Genomic DNA, 20,330 nt, shown 5'->3' on the forward strand with positions numbered 1-20,330 from the left:
AGCACGGCTGCTTGATAAATGCAAGATTTATACCAGAAGCACTAGTCAAAGAGCACAGGAGTGCCCCAAATGCCAACACTGAAGGTGCCTTCTAAGGGGAGGAGACATAATAAAAAATCATATTAAATAAGTCACCTTCAGCTGGAGTTGGTACGGAATTTTGTTTTCAGTCTTTTCAGTTAGGGAAGATCTCCTCTGCTTAAATGAATCTATTATACAGTTCTTTAAGCAGAAGGAGTAAAATACATGGGTTAACTGCAGAAACATTTGCAAACACTAATACACTAGTCTACTTCTAGCTAGATGGACGTGCCTCAGGGTGCTCTGGCTTTTAAAATCAAATAGACAAATTATCAGAATGCAAGAGAGCTTACCTTCCAAGAAATATTAGCAGGTTAGAAGTATGTCATTGGGCACATGTTAGCAAGAGGGCAGGAAAAAGGCATATGTAACTAAGCAAGAAGAATCCAGAGAAAGGGTGGTTGGGGGTAAAGAGAGCATTTCATCATGGGTTTCCCAACCCACCAGGCATTTGGTACCGTGGTTTGGATTCTGTAGATGCCCTGGAACCTCTGTACTGAGGTAATTCCATCAACCCCTCCCCATGTTTCCCTCTCCCCTTCCAGGCAAATCATTAGCTAGTAGAAACTTCTGTTAATGATTATCCCCTACCAAGGTTTCTGCTTGAATTAAGCACACAGAACACAGCAGAAGCGGCATCAAAATCAGTTTATTGGGAAACCAGTCACTTAGAGACATTACATTGTAAAGAGATGTTAGAGAGAGATCGGAACATTTTAGAAGATCCTGTACAAAAATACTATGTTTCTCGGAATCCTAGAACTTTTTAGCAATGCTTCTTTTTAAACAGCTCTGATCTTAAATACGGTTTCCAGAAACAAACAAACAAAGGTGGGTGTCCCCCTCATTTTCTGAGTTTGAATGCATTCAGTGAATTTTCAGTTAGGAGTCTTTAAGTGAAATTCCGTACTGGTGCCAAACAGCTTTCTGAGTAGTGTTTGAAGAATATGATTTTGAAGAGGATACTTTTTTTTTTTTCTTGGCATTGCGGCTTTGGTATGTGCACCCACGTGGCGATAGGAAAGCGTTAGTCAGCTGTTAGGAAGCAAATGGAACATCTTCTCTCTTGCAGTATATGTGGAGAGACATAATCCTAAGCTCTCAGGCCAGTATAATATTAGTTCTGCCACTGTGATTCTTAGGTGGTGATTTCTGGGAGGAAATTCAAATGAAAAGGGGCAAAGAGGTTTTCCAAAATAAGATTTGCCAAGCAAAGGGGCATGGAAGCTCCCCTCCCGCAAGACTCCTTGAACCACGTTCTAACACAGACTCAGCTAGACAAAGTTTTCAGTTGCCAAAACTAAGTCACAATTTCTCATCTGCCAAAACTACCCCCAGGGCTGTCATTATCAAGCTGGTTCTGTGGGAGTGCAAAATATCTTTTAGGGGAAACATGGTAAATTTAGTCAAGCCAATGACCAATTCTGGCACCATACTGATCAATAATGAAAACCGGACACTAGTTTGACTGGAGTCAGTGCTTTTGAATTCAGCCTGATCTGTTTGTGTGCAGAGAATGCCAAAAAGCAGCTGCCTACAGAATCGGGGGCACTCTGGATGCCTGCAATGTTGGGTTACATTTTGAGAACTATCAGGTACCAAGTGGAGGGGACCCTATCCAGAGCTGGATAGGCCAGAAGAATGTGCTTACCCTATCTAAATTACTTTAAAAGTGGGTTCTTGGACAACTGGAAACCTGCCAAATTAGCATATTCTAGGACCCTGATGATAACAGGAAAACCATACCTAAACTTTCGAGAACTTTCAAAACCTCACAAGCCCAGTCACAAAAACCCTGTGACATTGAGTTTGAAGGGGAAACTTGTTTCCTGTTCTTCAAAACAAGGCCAGACCTGTTTCTATTTTTCAGCATGAATCTGCCTCCTAAGGGTTAGAAAACTACATTTAAATGATTTTCCTGAGAAGGCCAAGTCTCTTAACCTCTTTCCTCTTTTTTGAGAAGGTGTACTGTGACTACAGCAGAGAGCAACCACTCTTTGCTGCTCTCCCAAGCTGGGCAAGAATGCCAGTGGGTTTGGAAGAAACACAGACATCCATACACCCTCAGCACAAGACACAAAGGAGTCAAGGAGAGATCCTAAATAACTTACAAGCAGAAGATGGACATTAAATCTTGTTGGCAATTAGAGGTCTTTTTTGGAATACGAGTATGTATGTTCTTATAAGGAAAGCATGTATTTTCAAAGTGAACAATCCTTGTATATGAAAATGGCCTTACCCTATCAGATAAATGTGTTTGAAACAGTCTGACTACTAGCAAAGAAGGATTTGCACTACTTTAAACCCATGTCTTGGCCCCATTCCTCTGGCAACCAACAGCACGCACAGCAGATGCCCCAGGACCACACAGCTCAGTGAAGCCAGCTAGTTGTTCCTGAGAAGCGGAGGCCTGCAATCCAGGCCCTGGTTTCACAGGCTGCACAAGGGTCTTTCTTATCATGAAGCCTCAAGTAGGGCATTTGGTTCTAATCCCCTCAAACTGGGTTAGGTCTCTTTTCATTCTGGTTTAGCGCATTAAACTAAACAAGAAGACAGGACACCCTTCTTTTTCTTCCTGTCATGGAGGACTGTGTGCAAGATTAAGGGTCTGCACACTTTTTTAGGAGTTCTAAGAGTCTATTTCAAGGCTCCAAATTCATGCAGATTCAGTCAGAGTTCATGTGCTTGACAGAGCAGGAAAGGGGTCCCCAAAACTCTTGGATGACCTGTTCACTAACAGCCTGTTAACTTTCAAAGTAATCCTAAGTGCTGAGTGATTCGGGGTGCGTCTACTCTGGGGATTTTATCTGATGGACATAGTGAAGGGGTCATCAGAGCGCTTTCAAAAAAATCAGAATCTGGGTGCCTGGGTGGCTCAGTGGGTTAAAGCCTCTGCCTTCAGCTCAGGTCATGATCCCAGGGTCCTGGGATCGAGCCCCACATCGGGCTCTCTGCTCAGCAGGGTGCCTGCTTCTTCTTCTCTCTCTGCCTGCCTCTCTGCCTACCTATGATCTCTGTCTGTCAAATAAATAAATAAAATTTAAAAAAAAAATCAGAATCTGAAGACTTAAATTCCAGGCTGGATATTCTTTAGTGCAATATATCTTGCACAGCCAGAATTTTACTTTCCCCCATACTGTAAACTGAAATAACAGTTACAAGCAGTATCGAAGACCTACTTCTTGCCCCAAACTGAAAATGAAGACTTGGGAGTACTGAGAAACCTTCACATATATCTGGCAAATAGAAAGCAAACTGTCCCTTCTCAAGAATGTCAGAAATGCAGCACCAATTGAAATTCACACTCTCGGAGCCGAATCAGGGAATTAAGAGATGGACATCAAATTAATAATTGCCATGACCTTCAGCTTAGATGATAAAATTAAGGGTTTGGTTCTACCCTATGCTATGCAGTGGTTATTAAAGCCCAGGACTGGGGAACAGGGATTTGGTAGGAGCCAATGCGGGCCAGTGATGCTGCGCCTCTCAAGGCAATGGAGCAATTAGAGAGATTTCTCCCTGGGCATCAAACTGCTGTTGCCAGCATCAAACGTTCAATTAAACTGGCCTGGGTATATGAAGGATCAAATTAGAGGAGGGCAGCTGCAAATCTGTGCTCAATTTGCAACCCCGAGTCTAGTCACACCAAATACAGGCTCACAGGGTTTTTTTTCTCTCTGACAGCGAGGGGAAACCTCAGTAGCCACACTCAGTAAGTCACTCAACAATGGGTTCAAGTCCTTTTCGCACAAGTGCGTTTTCAGATCAGGAAAGCAGCAGTTACTGTAAGTTATTTACATCTGTGAACATCAGGCTCCTGTTTGAACAGATAAGTCTTTATTCCCCTGTATGTTTACATAATAAATTGTTTACAGACCTTTTTTTAAAACACAATACTTGCGTAGCAATGTTTAAATTTCATTATTTTTACTGTAGAAGGGAGCTTCGCGTACCTCTGTTTGCTCTGTCTTCTTGGGGAGGACATGGTAAAGACCTGTGGTAAGTACGCATCCACGTGACGAGGCGATGTGCAGTAGGGGGAGGGAATACTCACAGGAAAGAGAGGAAAGTCAGGACACTACATCCAACTGGGGACCCGGAAAGTGTCTTCCGTTCAAGCAACCGTTAAAGCAACTGCCACCGTTTGGTAACTCTGCCTAAGTCAGCATTACCCAAAGAACCTCCCTCCTCCACCTTAGTGAAAGGAAACCCAGGATAAACAAAGAAATATCTTGTTACAGATTATCTGAAAGGGAGGCCATCTGGGATTCATTTTGACTCAAGAAACCCAAGTACATCCAACTTCAGGAATATGACTAGGGTGGAAAATAAAAAGACTAACATTGTGTTGGTAAAATTATAGTCTCTAGAGAGGAATAAAAGATAGCTTTGTATAATCTGGAGGGTTTCAGTAAAGATTTCATTTTAAATATCCCTCTGATAGTTTCTCTGTTCTGGCTGGCAGCCTCTAATTTGCTTAATTTTGTACTTTGGGCAATCTTGTCATTTTTTTTGTCCCCAAACTCTAAGTTAGTGGCTACATGATCCTGATAATGTTACAGCCAGAGAAAGTTAAAGACTTCTGGAAATTTAGACAAACATCATCATGGGAGACTTGACTTTGGCCCAAGGTATCTACAGTATGAATTTATGCAGCTGAACTCAGATCCCTCCACACTTCTGGGCTGAGGTCAATCCCAAAGGTCTCCTCCTTCCTCTAAAATTGCTGAAGGCAGATTGTTCCTGACCTGGAGAAAACTGTGTTAGTTCACATCAAAATGATCAATTACCTGCCAGGACAGCAGGAAAGAAAGAATTATAAGCAAAACTAAAATTTCACCTTGAGAAAAACAGGTTCTTTTCTTGAGTATGTTCCCCTGTAATTATTAGCAATCCAAGTTCTATAAATCTAATACAGGAAGAGCCAAGTTCAATATCAAATGACACTGAACAAAGTGACAACCTCTTTTAGAGGTTATTTTAAAATCTGCATCTTTCCATTTTCTAAACCACCAAAGACAGGTGAAATTATGGCAGTTCCCTTATTCAGAATATTAAGGAAATTAAGACTGATTGTTGTCACTTTCCACTATAAGGTCCTCTCTGGGAATTTTCTGTGGATTATTCTTTTTACTGTCCTCAATAGTAACCATGTTTCATGGCGGGGAGTGATTTTGCTTTTTGGAAACAGCTAAATGTGACCCAGAATCAAGAGTTATGGGAAAAGATTAATAAGACAGAGAACATACCTCTGGCTGCTAAAAGCAATACTAATTAGATAGTAATTCAATGGATTTTCTTATACCTTATTACTGTCCTTGACAGTGTTTCTAAGGACGGGGGTGGTTTCAGAATTAACTTAAATGAAGCCAACATCGTTAGAGTAGTATTAGCTTCCCAAGTAAAACCAGATGCCTTTGAGGGGAACAACACTCACTGAGCAGCCAAAATTCTGACAGGTCTGCTAAAGAAATCATTAATTATGACTGTAGCTAAGACTGTCCATTTAAACCTTATCTCCTCTGAGTCCTGTGTTTTTATAAATATAGGGACTTAAATTTGGTGATCTAGTTATTTGAATGCTGTAAGGGGGAAAAAAAAAACCTTGTGATGTGTTCTGGTATAGTTACCACTCTTGCACAGTTGGATTAAAGCAAATCAGAAACATATGCTTATAGTATCTGCCCATTTTTAAGTGCCAAATCACTGATTATATATTTTAAAAGAATTGTAGTCTTTTGATACTGTTTTGTTGGAATAGGTAGGGCCATTAAAAAACAAAACAAAATGATACTTAGATACTTAAAAAAGAAAAAATCTATGTCCCAAACTGTCCAATAATGTAGGCTTCTATTCGGATAACCAAGGAAGAGCCACTCCAGTAGTAAAGAGCTATTATAATTCTCTAAAATGTAAATGCTGCTCCAGTAACACTAAGAACTACAGAAAGGAACTTAAGAACATCAGGATTATACAGATCCTTCATAGTCCTTCCCAAGCATCATAATATGTAGGTAGAATGCTAGAACTCCATAAACTTAAAGACATCCAGTCCAAACTCATCACCATATACCTAAGGAACGACCGCTCTTAGAACTGGAGCACCTGCTGACAGCTACTTGGCCGGTAACTGGCAAAGGTCAGGGAGTGATCCCAGGGGGCCTGTCCTGCCCAGGCCTCTTCTCCCACTGCTCAGCCTTACATCCCACACCTGTGAGATAAAGTGGACGGACTATAGGTTGGTCTCTCTTAACTCGCTTGTGGCTCAGTCTAGAGTTTCGTGTGTCTCCCAATTATCAGACGCTGTCGTGTCTCTAGTGTCCTATCAATAAACCCTTTTAGCTCAGGGATGAAGCTATAAACTAACGGAGGTCCCATTTACCGAGTCACTCACATGGATTCCTAACTTAACAGAAAAATAGTTCTCCCCTTTGGGGTCCTATTCCTAAAGAATAAACCCAAGATGATTTCATGTCATTATTTCCCTCAGACTTCCTCCATCCAGTCTAGTCTGTTCATTTTCATTAACAGTCTCCATTAAGCTTTCATGAGCCAGATGACTAGGGAATACCTCTCAATGTGATTATGGGTAATACAAGAAAGGAACAATTTAGAGATACCAAATTTCTAAACTGTACTCTTCACTTCTTCAATTAAATCGAGAAACTAGATGTTCCATTATATTTCTAACATGTATATGTGTGAACAAAAATCAAATTGGAAAATATAGGCATAAAACATTGTTCTTATTTAAAAATAAACATTTCCTTCGTTAGTTTATACATTCTTTCTATGTCCAGGAAAAAGAATACAGTTTCGATCTTCAGTAATATTCCTGTCCATAAAGGGGCAAACCGAGTCCCATTTTCACTGCTGTCCAATCATGGAGAGCTCTTCAAGGACATCTTTTTTTATCTTCAGCAGGAAGGTTGTGCCTCCCTCAATTTTGGAAATGATCCATTATCCTAATAGAGGATTTTACTTAGCTCATCTAGTTTCAGCTGGCACAGGAAGTATTTAAAGTCAGAAGGAAGACTGAAAGATTCAGACTTTTCCTCTGATGCCTTTCAAAGGCTGTTCTCACATTTCTGGGGTCAAAGCTTGACCTCCAAAGTGCCGTGTTTTGTAGGCCGTTGTTGCCTGCTCAACTTTCTTCCCCACCCCCCTTAAAGTGCACGTGTGGAAAAAGGAACAAAAGTACTAGATAGAGAAACAAACAAATGAGCGTGGAATTTTATTTGTACAAATCTGATCAATTAAGAGTTTCCCCTTCTGATCATGGAAAGTGGCACTCAAGGAAGAGAACCACAACCGGCTTCTCCGTGCCCACCTCATTTCTAAAGGGCAATTTTATAAAATTGCTTTCTATGGGAGAAAAAAAAAAAAGACACTCCAACGAGTAAGGACATATACAGAGGGTGACCATGAGGCATGTTGTCATGTCAGTGCAGGGTCCTTTATTCATTTTATGAACAATATTCTAAGGTTAGTGAGGAACTACGCTTTGTTTTGCTTTTTAATCTAGGAAGCCAAGGAAAACCAACTGGACATATTTCACTGGCTGCATCCTTCGATTCAAACATCAGAGAGAAAGAAAGGTAAGTAGCCAGAATCAAATTGTGCCTACCTTGTCAGCACACTTATTTCTGATTATCTGAAAATAAACAACATGCTTATTCTACAAAGACAGAGGACCTGCTGAAAGCTTATAGCAACACACAAGTCTACTCAAAATGATTCCATATGTTACACTGTAGGATTGCTGTGTAGTTATACAAGGGAAAGAGATCAAAACCCTGTACAGACACCTGATATCAGACTTGAAACGCCAAGTGGAAACAGAACTATTCAGCGTCTTCATTTATACACAATTTACAATATTTGATTCAAAATAAAAATCACAAGAAAAATACATCTGTTTCTGCTACAATTCCTTCCCCTCCCCCAGCCACCCCCCAGTGAAAAGTCTTCTAATAAAAGGTATCATATTACCACCATTGTCTCATTTTGGTCTAATTCTGAGATCCCGGCTCGGGACAGTTAACATGAAAAGGAATGGCAATACTTGGGTTTTAAATAACGTACACATTTTATCCAAGGATCTCAAGTACTTGCAGTCACGTCTCCAGATCTGAGAAATCACGGTTCAATGGAAGCCAGAATGCTGGATGAATGCTGGGCAGGTTGCATGGGGTGTAAAATCCCCTGACTAAGTCTACGATCAAACAAGGTCTGAGCTGGTGGGCTAGAGCTGGGCTCAATTGCTCTTTTCAAACACATCCCATCCGTCAGTCAGTTTTACTCTCTCTTAAGTCACACACCCATCTCCAGGCTACTGCCCAGAGTCAAGACCAACTGAAGCAGCCAGGTTCTCATGATATAATGCAGCAGCGTAAAAAGCAAAAACAGAGAAACACATTCATCAGCATCTGGCCAAAGGAGACAGGGGCTGGAAGGATTGGTCTGGGAGGCCATTCCTAGCAAGAATGAGACAGGGTGTCAATTCACTAGTTTCAGTTACAGTTAAGCTTTGGGTGGAGTTGATTCCAGCAGAGAAGCTCATGGCATCTAGCGCTTGATTTAAGATAATGCTATTGAAGAAGGGTAATGAGAAAACACAGCAAACTAACAGGAGGAACTGGCCAAGGAATATCTGGAGGGCCAAAGTGATTTTCTTTCCTTATCGTTTCTACAGGAGAAGGCAAGGGGTAGGAGATAAGGGCTAGAGGGCCCTTTATTCGTAGATTTTTTAAAAAATCCTTTTTTCTTATAACTCCGTAATGAAAACGTGTATTACGGTGTGAAGGTTACAGAATTGCCTCTGCTACTGGGTCCCGGCTACAGGTCTATGAGCTGATCCACCAACAGTAAAGACCTGGCTAGGTTGGGAAGACTGGACTCAGAGCTCCCACTGCTGTTTCTAGAGTGCCCACCTGGAAGTGGAAAGATAGGAATTCAGTACAAAACACAGAGGGTTAGGGTTTAGATGTGCAGAGCAAGCAAAGGAGAAACCAAACCAAACCAAACCAAACCCTAGAGAAGCAACAGTTTACATCTGCAAACTCTTACATGTTGATTTTTAAACATACAAGCTAGGTATCCACCACCTCCCACCAAAACTCCAGGCATACCATACTAGAAGCAGAACACCTTGCAAAGAGGATGCTATTTTCAAATGAATAGACATTCTGCCTGAGAACTGCTGGCTGGACCCTAACTTCCTGATAACATCAAATCATCTCCCTGACAAAGTAAAAATCCACAGTTTTTGCTTTGGGGAGAAATTAGTTACTAAGACCACTGCAATAGAAATGGGCTTTAAGAAATATATAGATGGTCCCATGGCCATTCAGGGTCTCATGGCACATTGAAATGATTTTAACCCATCAGAGAGGATAAAGGATGCTTCACGAATGTCCAAAAGATGCAAATGGTATCTAAGCAGCATCCTTCATCTCTTTGGGAAGAATATTTATTACAGATTATTCTAATCATGCTCAAGAAATGGTCCATGCTTTTTAAAAAATATATGCCTTCTGGTTTTCACTAAGTTTCCACTTTATTTTTCTCTTGATAACTCTGTAAAAACCAGATTTTGGTCAAAGTATTAAATACATTCCTTCTAACGAAATACCGTGGCCAAGGTTTAAGATAACTGTATCTCTGTCTATCCCTGTATCTCTATCTTATGCTGCTTCAGCCCCACAACCTGCCATTATCCCAGTTTCCTTTGTTAAGTGCGGGCGCTTTATTCCCCTCTTGGAGATTACATTCCTATTTTGTAGTGAGCTGTGATGTCCAGCTCTTCTCTTTTCCACATCCTCTCTTTCTTACCTTGTGGGTTTTTGGTTATCAATACAGGAATAGGGTCAAACTCATCTTCTGCCACCTTGTCCGAGCCCTCAGGGACATCAAAACCTGAGATGAGATTACTATCTTCTGCAGCTTAATACAGAATGCAAGTACACAAGCAGAAACAACAGAGGTAGAGATTAGCAAATGAGAGAACATGTAAGGGCACCAAGTTCCCCAACTATACAATTGCTGTTGTTTTTGAAGGTGAAAATGCTTATTTTCATGACTTGAAATAAAAGTAGCAAAACTGGAAAATAGGGAAAAAGAAAAAAAATGGTTTCGAGCTGGCCATGTTCAGACTTTCATAAATGGTCAGGGAGAAGGGTTAGAGGATGAATTCTCCACTACCGTTTTAAAACCACTCATTGTAGTTAGTGTGAGGGATCTTTTCAGTGCCAGTAATTCACAAAGGCCCAGCAATTAGTCATTTACCTTCCTTATTAAGCAAACAGAGGCCTGACTAACAAACAATACTCAAGAAACTCAAAGCCAGGGGCAGGGGGTAGGTAATTAGTAGCTCTTGAAGAAGCAACTGCTACCTATACTATATGTTAATTAATTGAATTTTAAGTTAAAAAAAAAAAAAAGAAGAAGAAGAAGCAACTGCTGTATACAAGGCAAATAAAATACTTCTGAAAGGACTTGCTGCCCCGTGACTTTCCATCAACTCTGATGCCTCAGGGAACGCTGGGGCCCAGGATCACATGCCCTGGGATTTCAAGTGTAAATTTGTTAGAATATTCTCCTCCATTCTAAGATTACCCTACGGGCAAGTGCTAGCTGAGCATCTATTTTGCAAGTTATGTTTCTCTGTAATTACATATCGCAGCTGACATACTCCTGTGCCAGACATAATTGGTTAAACACACACTCTATAAAAACATAATCATTTTAATGCCATCAAGGGTAAAAACAAAAACTCAGCTATTACCGCCATAAACCATAAACTAATTATTTTCAGACTTCTTGGGGAGGCTTCCTTCTCGAATTTCTTTCAGAATAAACTTACATTGTTCCTTTTCCATACATTTGCTCCTTCCAGAAAACCAACTTCACTACCCCCAGTAGAGAAAGAAGTTTAGTGAACGCCTGCATCCCGTGCCTGTCACTTTTATAAACAGCTCACTGAAGGGAACTCATTTCAAGCTACTTCTGTCCAGCAGCCTTTCAAACTGGTATCAACCCAGGACTAAGAAATGAAAATGGCAGATGAGAAAGAGAAATCCAGTAATCAGTCATGACTCAAAATTTAAACCTTTGCTAAGTTCAGTCTCTGAAGACTGACTTTTGAGGACTTATGCCAGCTGCTTTATTAAGCAATCACTACCCAAAAACTTGAAATCAGATTTAACGAATAATTTTAAGGTTCTAAGGCTAACAAGCATATTAATGACAACAATCAGTCAGTGGACAGTCAACTGAACCGTCTACTTGTGCTGAATGCGAAGGCACAGAGCTCTGCCTTTCACGGAGAACAGGGACTATATGCTGTCCCCATGACAGCCGGAATGCAATGGCTCCACCAATCCATTGTCTAAGCCTTATGAGGCACTCTTCCCGAGAGGGATTTTAACAGAGAGGCTAAGTACAAACTCGGGTTTCCTACATGAAGGAGGGGGTGAGACCACTTCACTGGCAAAGACTTTCGGTAAGGAAAATTCTCAGGACTCATTCAGTTCTCCTTGAAGGACACATGAGAGCCCGAGGACAGGAAAGCATTTTACCTTTATGGGCTGGAGCAGAGATCGCTATGGGGGCAAACTCTTCCAGAAGGTCAGTAGTAGGGTTAGAAAGCAGGGAGCCATCAATCAGGGAATCTTCCCCGGTGAGAGAATCTGAGTCCAGATTGACAGCATCGCAGGTCAGTGATGGCATTAAATGGCACACACAATATCATGAGATTAGAGTTTAGGCTTGAAGTTACTGCATTTACATGTCATACGTACAAGCCAAGGCGGGAGAAAGAAAACCACAAGTAACACGTTAAGCCCCCAGCATTTTCATTGATAGAAACATGTACTTCTAGATTCCTCTTAACATCAACAACATCAAATATGGAATAATTCTTTGCTCAGAGGTTGCTGGGTCAGCAAATAGGTGATCTGGATGCCAAGAACCCTTCAGCAACTCAGTTCTCAGCAAATGCCACTTGGGGGAAAAAGGACTTTGCCACTAAAGAGTTTCATTTAAACTTTCCCTAAACAATCGGGGGAAAAGGTCCGACAGGGTGAGGTATTGAAGCTGACTTGGAGGGGGTTGTCCCTGGCTTATCATCAGCAGAATATGACACGTTAAACAGCATTTTCTAAACCTCAACCAGATCCCCATTCAAAATAAAGTAATCTTGCTTCTTAACAGTATTCTTTCAATTTGAATTGCTTCTCTGAATATATGATTTTACTTTTAGGTAAGGAACAGAGAGAAGGCAAAATGCAGAGCTCAAACATTTTAACATACAAATTGTTCTCTGGGGAAGTTTTGGACAGGTCAACTAAGCAAGAGGCAAAGGAACCATCTCGCCTTCTTTGTTCATCTCCCCCACTCCCTTGAGTTTATTTTCATAGTTCCCAGACTTCCAATTGTTTTCTGTCTCAAGGTAGGAAATCAGACACTTTTACCAAGGTAACTCTATGGGCTCGATAAAAATGCAGGCTATCAACTCTGGATTTATGGACAGTAAAGGATTCTATTAAGAGAGAAGTTTGAAATTAGGGTAAAAACAATGCCGGACCAGGGAAGATTTCAACTCTGCCTACAATTTAACAGCAAACCATCCATATAAGCTAAAAACACTGGGCTGGGAATAGAACGTCCACATCCAGAGGGTGAGCTCCACGAAGTTACTGACACCAATCACTGGAAAGTGGCTCAGAAACCTTGGAGGAGTCCAGTCATCCCTGCAGCTCAGCAGAACTTTTTAGGCAAGGGGGTGCAGGGAACCTGACACCAGTGAAAAGAATCTTAAATAAGGAAATACCGTAACCAGAGAAAGTCCAAGGACCACTCTACAGAGAACATGGCTCCAAAAATACTCTGCTCTTCGGCTTGGAATGGTATCACTCAACTTCTAGAAGCTAGGGCTGTACCCCCATTCTAGAGGCATCTGATCATTCTAGGGGCAACTGACTAGGCTGCAAAAGAAGAGGGTCACCTGCTGCAGGTGGAAAGGCTGACCGCGAGGGCCACCACAGTGAACGGTCCCCGCAGCTGCAGAGAGACCGGACTGACCTGTGCGGTTCGAGGCCACAGATTCCGTCTGAGATGGAAGGCGCTGGGGCACTGGGGGCTCCAGTCCTGGTATGAGACTCTCAACAGCAACATCGGCCTTTTCTTTTGTAACAGAGCATTAAGAAAGGAGAACAGAGGGTAAGGGAAGAGGAGTCAAAAGGTTCTTTAGACAATTCTGTGGAGGCTTTCTTCTACGGGGCTCTCAAGTGCCAGTCTCGGGCAAGATGGACAGCCCAAGAAGTTACTGTCTGTCTGCTGTCTGGGCTTCCCTGATTGAGCATGCATGCGCAGGGTTAACTGCTCTGATGAGTCCTGGTGAGTCTTGGTTTTTACAGATAAATGTAGAACATGGGCCACCTAGCAGATTTCTTCCGTGTCAGAAGACACAGGCTGAAAGGCACCATAATATCTTATGGTAATTTTGCTTTTCTTAAGGGATGAACCTAGGAACAGACGTCCTCTGTGCCTTGCAAAGGCCACAAGTCCATCTCAAATCCCACTCCCTGCTGTAGCGGGGAGGTCTTTCACGTTGTCTGACATCCTGCAGCTGGAGGCTTCCTCTCTCTCTTGGCTCATGGCCTTTCTGAGTTTGAGGACTATGGACCCCAGAGTACAGGGACCTTGACATCTTGTACGTCTCGCCTGCCCTGCTGTAGGAGCACAGGGCAACAGCAGACTGAGCGGACCAAGCCCCTTGCCTGGATTGTACTCGTGGAGCTTCACCACTGGGCAAGTGTTTCCTGTTACCGCTGGGCTAGTGCTGCCTGTTATAGATACGTGGCACATACAGGCCTTCTAAAGAAGAATCTGCTAAAGGTAAGGTCCCAGGGCGAAACCAACTTCCTTCACGAAGCTTTTGTAACTAACGGTGTATTTTTTCCATTCCTCCTCATTCAAAAACAAGCCCCTCTAGACATCTCAGGCAAAGCAAACGTAACTGTGGTGTCCCAGGAAGGCAGAGAAAACTCTTCCTTTGGGGTGATAGCAAAAAAGACTAAAGGAGGCTTTGTGGCACTTTCCACTCCTCAGAAGGGCTATCCCCTGGGGATCTGCTAACCAGTTAGTGATCGTTCTTGAAACAGACACATATATCATGCAGGACTGAAGAAACAGAGACAACGACTTTACCAATTACAGCATCGGAAGTGCTACCAAAAGGGTCTGTCATAGGCAAGAGGTCAGGGAGCAGGAGAGAAGTATCAGGAGATTTGAGTCCCTCAATTAGTTTTTCTAGGTTGGGCAGAGAGGCAAAGAGAAAGCAAAAATGCAGTGAGATATTAAAGCAAGTTGATCATTTACCATTTTCTATACAAACACATTTTGGGGTCAAACTTTTGTACCCGTTCATCATAAAAACAAAGACGGTTAGTATCTTTTACTATTAATTAAAAATAAGCTTCCAAAGTTCAAAATTTAAAAGTGATGATTTCCCCAGGTGAAGTAATCACTTTGTAAGTCATTCAAGATACTGCCCTAAGTTTGTTTGTCTTAAAATCTGAGGTATAAGTATTTACCCAAAGGGTACAACAATACCGATTTGAAGGCATACATGCACCTTTTATAGCAGCAACAGCCAAACTATGGAAAGAGCCTAAATGTCCATCAACTGATGAATGGATAAAGAAGATGTGGTCCATACATATGTATACAATAAAATATTACTCAGCCATCAAAAAGAATGAAATCTTGCTATTTGCAACACCATGGATGGACCTAGAGGGTATCATGCTAAATGAAATAAGTCAGTCAGAGAAAGAGAAATACCATAGGATTTCACTCACGTGGAATTTAAGATACAAAACAGATGAACATGGGGGGAAAAAAGAGAAAGAGGCAGACCATAAAACAGACTCTTAACTATCCAGAATGAACTCGGGAGATCGCTAGAAGGGAGAAGGAGGGGAGGGGGAAGGGCAAAATGTGTGTTGGGTATTAAAGAGGACATGTGCTGCGATGAACACTGGGTGTTGTGTATAAGTGAGGAATCCCTAAATTCTACACCTGAAACTAATATTAGACTGTATGTTAACTAACTGGAATTAAAATAAAAAGTTGAAAAAAATTTGAGGTACAATGTACACTGAATAAAAGCCACCAATTTCAAGTGTACAATTTGCTGAGTTTTGATAAATGCACACATTCATGTAAGCACCACTGAAATGATGTGGCACATCTCCATTATCCCCCAAATTACCCTCATACGTATTCTAGTCAGTGCCATCCTGCTACCCCCAGACCCTGGCAACAACTGATCTACTTTCTGTCCCTATAGTTTTGCCTTTTCTAGAATTTCCTATAAAGGGAACCATACAGTAGGTACTCTCTTCTGTCTGATGTCTTTCATTTTTTTTTTTTAAGATTTTATTTATTTATTTAACAGACAGAGATCACAAGTAGGCAGGGAGGCAGACAGAGAGAGAGTGGGGAAGCAGGCTCCTTGCTGAGCAGAGAGCCTGATGAAGGGCTCTATCCCAGGACCCTGGGATCATGACCTGAGCCGAAGGCAGAGGCTTTAACCCACTGAGCCACCAAGGCACCCCTGATGTCTTTCATTTAACATAATGCTTTTGAGATCCTTACCTGTCATGGCATAGTAGTGTGTTTGTTTTGTTGTTGTTTTTGTTTTGTTTTTTATTGTGTTATGTTAGTTACCACGTAATACATTAGTTTTGGATGTAGTGTTCCAACATTCATCGCTTACTTGTAACACCCAGTGCTCCATGCAATCTGTGCCCTCCTTAATACCCATCACCAGGCTCACCCATTCCCCCACCCCCCTCCTGTCTAAAATCCTCTGTTTTTTGGAGTCCACAGTCCCTCTCCGATTCCCCCCTTCACTTTTCCTTTTCTTCTCCTAATGTTCTCCATGCTATTATTCCTTATGTTCCACAAGTAAGTGAAACCATACGATAATTGACTTTCTCTGCTTGATTTCTTTCACTTAGCATAATCTCCTCCAGTCCCATCCATGTTGATGCAAAAGTTGGGTAGTCATCCTTTCTGATGGCTGTGTAATATTCCACTGTGTATATGGACCACATCTTCTTTATCCATTTGTCTGCTGAAGGCTATCCTGGCTCTTTCCACAGTTTGGCAATTGTGGACATTGCTGCAAAGTTTGTTCAGTTTTATTGCTGTGTAGTGTTTCAGTGTATGAATGTACCACATTTTGTTGAATCATTCACCAGTTGATAAGACATTTGGTTGTTTCTAGTTTTTAGCTATTAAAATAAAGCTGCCATAAACATATGCAATAAGTCTTTATGCATTCATATCCCTTCCTGGGCTTAGTTTCGAAAAAAAATTTTTGGACTTGCATTTAGAAATGCTGTGTAACTCAGCAAGTGAATCAAAATATGTCTAAGTTAACTTCAACAATCATTTATTGTCTGCCAACTGAGAGCCTGTGACAAGCTGGTACACTTATCATTCTATGGTCAAATCTCATGAAATGCACTTAAACCTGAAGAGGGATTACTTCTGATGTTTTCTGGCTGGGAAACAAAAGGACAGAAGAAGCCGCCAGATTTGTCATACCTGATAACTTACTGTATGGTAAGTGCACACATTAAGATTTCTTCATGATTTTTTCAGCCTTGATCCATCAACAAGTCTCTATTTATCTTCAACTTATTAAAGGTAGAGAGCATTACTTGAAACAAAATCCAGAATCACAGAATCTTACACAAAGAAGGGAATTAAGAGCTCAACCTCCTTTTACTTGTAAAGAGGTTGAGGCCACATAAACTCTTTAACTTTCCCAGTTAAAGCCTGCCGACATTCTTTTTTCTATCACAGAAATAACATGCCATTAAGGTAAAACTAAAATAAAAATGTCTGAGAAAAGGAAGTGACTTAAAGTTCAAATAGGTGTACAGAACATTTTAATGAATCTGCATTCTTCTAGGCCATCAGGAATCAAGATAAAGACAAAATTGGTATTTGTTGAGGGACTGAAACCAAATCATGGATTTTAATGTCTTGGCAAGATAATTTGCTTTGGTACAAGTAACACACTGCAGAAAAAGATTTTTATATGTGATATCAATTTACCATCTTTGGATGTGGATATCTTTGAGTTAAATGACAATCTGCTAACTTTCTCTCATTTACGCCTGGTATTTAAATTGAAGAAAGGAAGAGAGAGGAAAAGAAGCTTCTCAACAGCAGGGGGCGGGGAGAAACCCCAGAGTACTGACCAAATATCCAAGTGTGATCACATCAGCATTAATCTTGCATCATGCATAACATCTTATTAGCAGAAAAGATGGTTAAAAATGTGACAGTTTTTAGCATACAAGCAAAAAGAAGATGGTCTTCTTGAAAAGTCTGATTCTTCATTATGCTGAACACTAGCTTCTGTTTTACTCTGAAAAAAGCTTCTTTCATGTGCAGGAAAGTAATTATTTGCTTCTTTCACTTTTAGCACTCACACAATCACAATCTCAAAGCAATGGATAGAAAGTAACCACTCCCAAAGTACCTGCTTATCTTTCAAACAGTAGTTTGTTTCCATGATAAAGCCTGGGCTAGCCAAATGCAGAGTATGAATTCTAGCCTCTCCAGCGAGAGGTTATGACCATGGGGTCGGTCCTCGAACTTCTGCCCGCCCTTCCTCAACTGTACAACGGACATACCTCCTACCCCATTTCTGTACTGGTCTTTCAAGTATCATCTCTTCTGCTCCTTTCCCGATCCTCCCTGCCACATTGGGAACCATCTGGACCACTCTGCACTTACTTCTCTTGCAGTCCTTACAAAGGACTGAAGACAGGGAAGGTATCTTCTTAGTCTCTGTATCCCCAGTTCTCAGATTTTCCTCTCGTATCCTATGTCACATCTCTGCTTCATTAGGGAGGTGGGGAGGAAGAGGGGGTCAACCAGAAAGTCAGGTACTTCAGTAAGAACTGAATATTTTTATTAGCGATTAGAAAAAGGTAACATGAGGGGGTTAAAAAAAAATTTCTTGTGTACACGTGCATGTGTGCGTGCGTGTGGTGAGACAGACAGGGTGGGGATGGGGTAAGTTGCCCAATTTAGGGGGCTTATCTTCTGACTGAACCTCAAGTAACAGGCAATTCACACATCTAGTCTGTATGGTCACTGCTGCTCGAGTATCCTCGAATACTGACACGTGGGAGGGAGGAGCAGGGACAGGTTAGGAGCAGACAGAGAACTAGGAGTGAGAGCACAGACGGAGTGTGCAACCCCACTCCGCCATACCTAGTGCTTTCGAGAGGACAGAAGACTCTCAGCGACTCTGTGTGGGTGTCCAGCAGCCATTCTAACTACAGTTATCACTTCTCTTTGTAAAGTTCAATGTCAAGCATTTTCATCCATTATTCACAAAAAGACCTGGGTTTGGGAATACAGATGGAGTTGAGAAGAATGGAGACAGAGACCGTGTGACTTGCCCAAAGTCATAGATGGGACATGGTAGAGTTCGGACTTGACTTCACAGTTTCCTCCACATGCTGCCTACAGGGTTTGCCTATGTTCATCGACATGGGAGAACAGGTTTTCACAGAGTCATGGCTCCCTACACAACGGCCAAATTAGCAAAGACACGTTGGCCCTGGGAGGAGCCTCAGATCATACTTAATTAGCCTTCTCGATTACAGATGAAGGAATCAGTTCCAGAAAGGCAAAGCCACCTGCCTGAGAGCTTATAGCAGGTAAACCAGAGAGCTAATTAGGATAAGGACCCCAACCTTCTACATACTAGAGATTCAGTCTTCTGTCTGAACTAAGGCTTTGGTTGCTTTAGAAAGTGAAGGCTCTTAGAAGAAGTCACATCCCAAGCTATTTCTGCTCATTTTTGATCACTTTAAGTAAAGAACCAGAGAATAGGGTATAATGGGCTGCACAAGGAAGGCTACAGGAGGCTGAGAGTTTCTAAATCACGGCCAGCAGGCCTTCCATGTGCAGCATGGGCCGCCCTCGATATGACTCATGTTAGGAATTCTATCTGCTCTCTGAGAGTTACAGAAAGATGCTCTGAGAGACCATGTGTCATGAAGGGGGTGGATGGGGACCAGCAGTGCCGAGAAGAGGGTGGTGAATTTAGGAACATGTGCAGGAAGTGTTTTTTAAGATCCCAAACCTCAAGTAAGTTCTCCCTGGGCATTTCACGATTTGTTGACATCTAATGAGGCCACAGATGCCTGGGATTAGAGTGAGAATGGGCAGAGTTTCAGGTTTTACCCACGTGTCTTGCTATGAGATCAGGAAAGGCAGAATTCTTTGAATAACGTGAAATGTGAGAGGAGGCAGCGTGGTCTAACAGAGAGAAAGAAATCCCCAGTCAGGTGCCCAACTGACTGAGCCACCCTGGTGCCTCTTGGAATAATTTTTTAGAAAAGGCAAGAATGTAAACAAGCAGGATCTGAGTGGGTCCGCGCTGCCTTAGATGTTCATCAAGCATGAGGTGGTGAGGTTTTCCCCCTTTCCAAGGGGATGGCAGACATTGCAGCATCTCACTGTTTCATAAATGGCTCTTCTTGGATTCATCATCATGATGGACTTTTACAAAATCTGTATTTAATGGTAAATTTATAACTCTTCTTTTAGAATTGTCTGCTTCTGTTTTCCTGTTAGTGGTATTTTCTTATCATATCCCTGTTACTAGACTCGGTTCTTTCTCAAGTCTCTAAGGTTCCCAAATAAAAACGAGTCTGGTTAGGAGCATGGAAAAACACTGAAATCATGGGGAGAGGACTGAGAAGGCAGACCCCTGGAGCAAAGTGGATGTGGAAGGAGTTAGCCTGGGCACTAGAGACTGAGAGTGCACTTACAGGAAAGGACTGGAGCACTTAGGTGGCTCAGCTGGTTACTCGTCAGCCTTTGACCCAGGTCATGACCCCAGGGTCCTGGGATGGAGTTCTACAACAGGCTTGCTACTCAGCAGGAAGTCTGCTTCTCTCTCTGCCCGTCACCCCAGCTTATACTCTCTCTCTCAAAAATAAAAATAAATATAATCTTCTTAAAAAAATATAAAGGAGGGCAGCTGGGTGGCTCAGTCGGTTACAGGTCTGCCTTTAGTTCAGGTCATGATCCTGGAGTTCTGGGATCAAGTCCCACATTGGGCTCCCTTCTCAGAGGGCTCTGCTTCTCCCTCTGCCCCTCACCCCACTCTAGTACTCTCTCTGTCTCTCAAATAAATTAAT

General features: G+C 41.9%; 1 protein-coding gene across 24 annotated transcripts in view; it reads right to left on the minus strand.

The window, feature by feature from the left end:
• The window catches only part of AAK1 (AP2 associated kinase 1), a 173,622-nt gene that overhangs the window by 7,343 nt on the left and 145,949 nt on the right, over positions 1-20,330 (minus strand). For 8 of the 24 annotated variants that reach the window (XM_045078958.1, XM_013051117.2, XM_013051113.2 and 5 more), the window contains 4 exons: positions 14,293-14,394; positions 13,165-13,266; positions 11,661-11,771; positions 9,916-10,026 (listed from right to left, as the gene is read on the minus strand). The exons of 3 other annotated variants lie outside the window; for them this stretch is intronic. In XM_045078958.1, the coding sequence (XP_044934893.1) occupies positions 9,916-10,026; positions 11,661-11,771; positions 13,165-13,266; positions 14,293-14,394 (426 nt within the window). Of the gene's footprint in view, positions 1-3,063; positions 9,015-9,915; positions 10,027-11,660; positions 11,772-13,164; positions 13,267-14,292; positions 14,395-20,330 lie in introns of those variants that run through there. 13 more of the 24 variants (XM_013051123.2, XM_004742125.3, XM_004742124.3 and 10 more) reach the window with 7 other exon arrangements.

The sequence above is a fragment of the Mustela putorius genome, unplaced genomic scaffold (genome assembly GCF_011764305.1).
Source record: "Mustela putorius furo isolate JIRA1106 unplaced genomic scaffold, ASM1176430v1.1 tig00000281_pilon_pilon_pilon, whole genome shotgun sequence".
In the NCBI taxonomy this organism is placed as follows: Eukaryota; Metazoa; Chordata; class Mammalia; order Carnivora; family Mustelidae; genus Mustela; species Mustela putorius.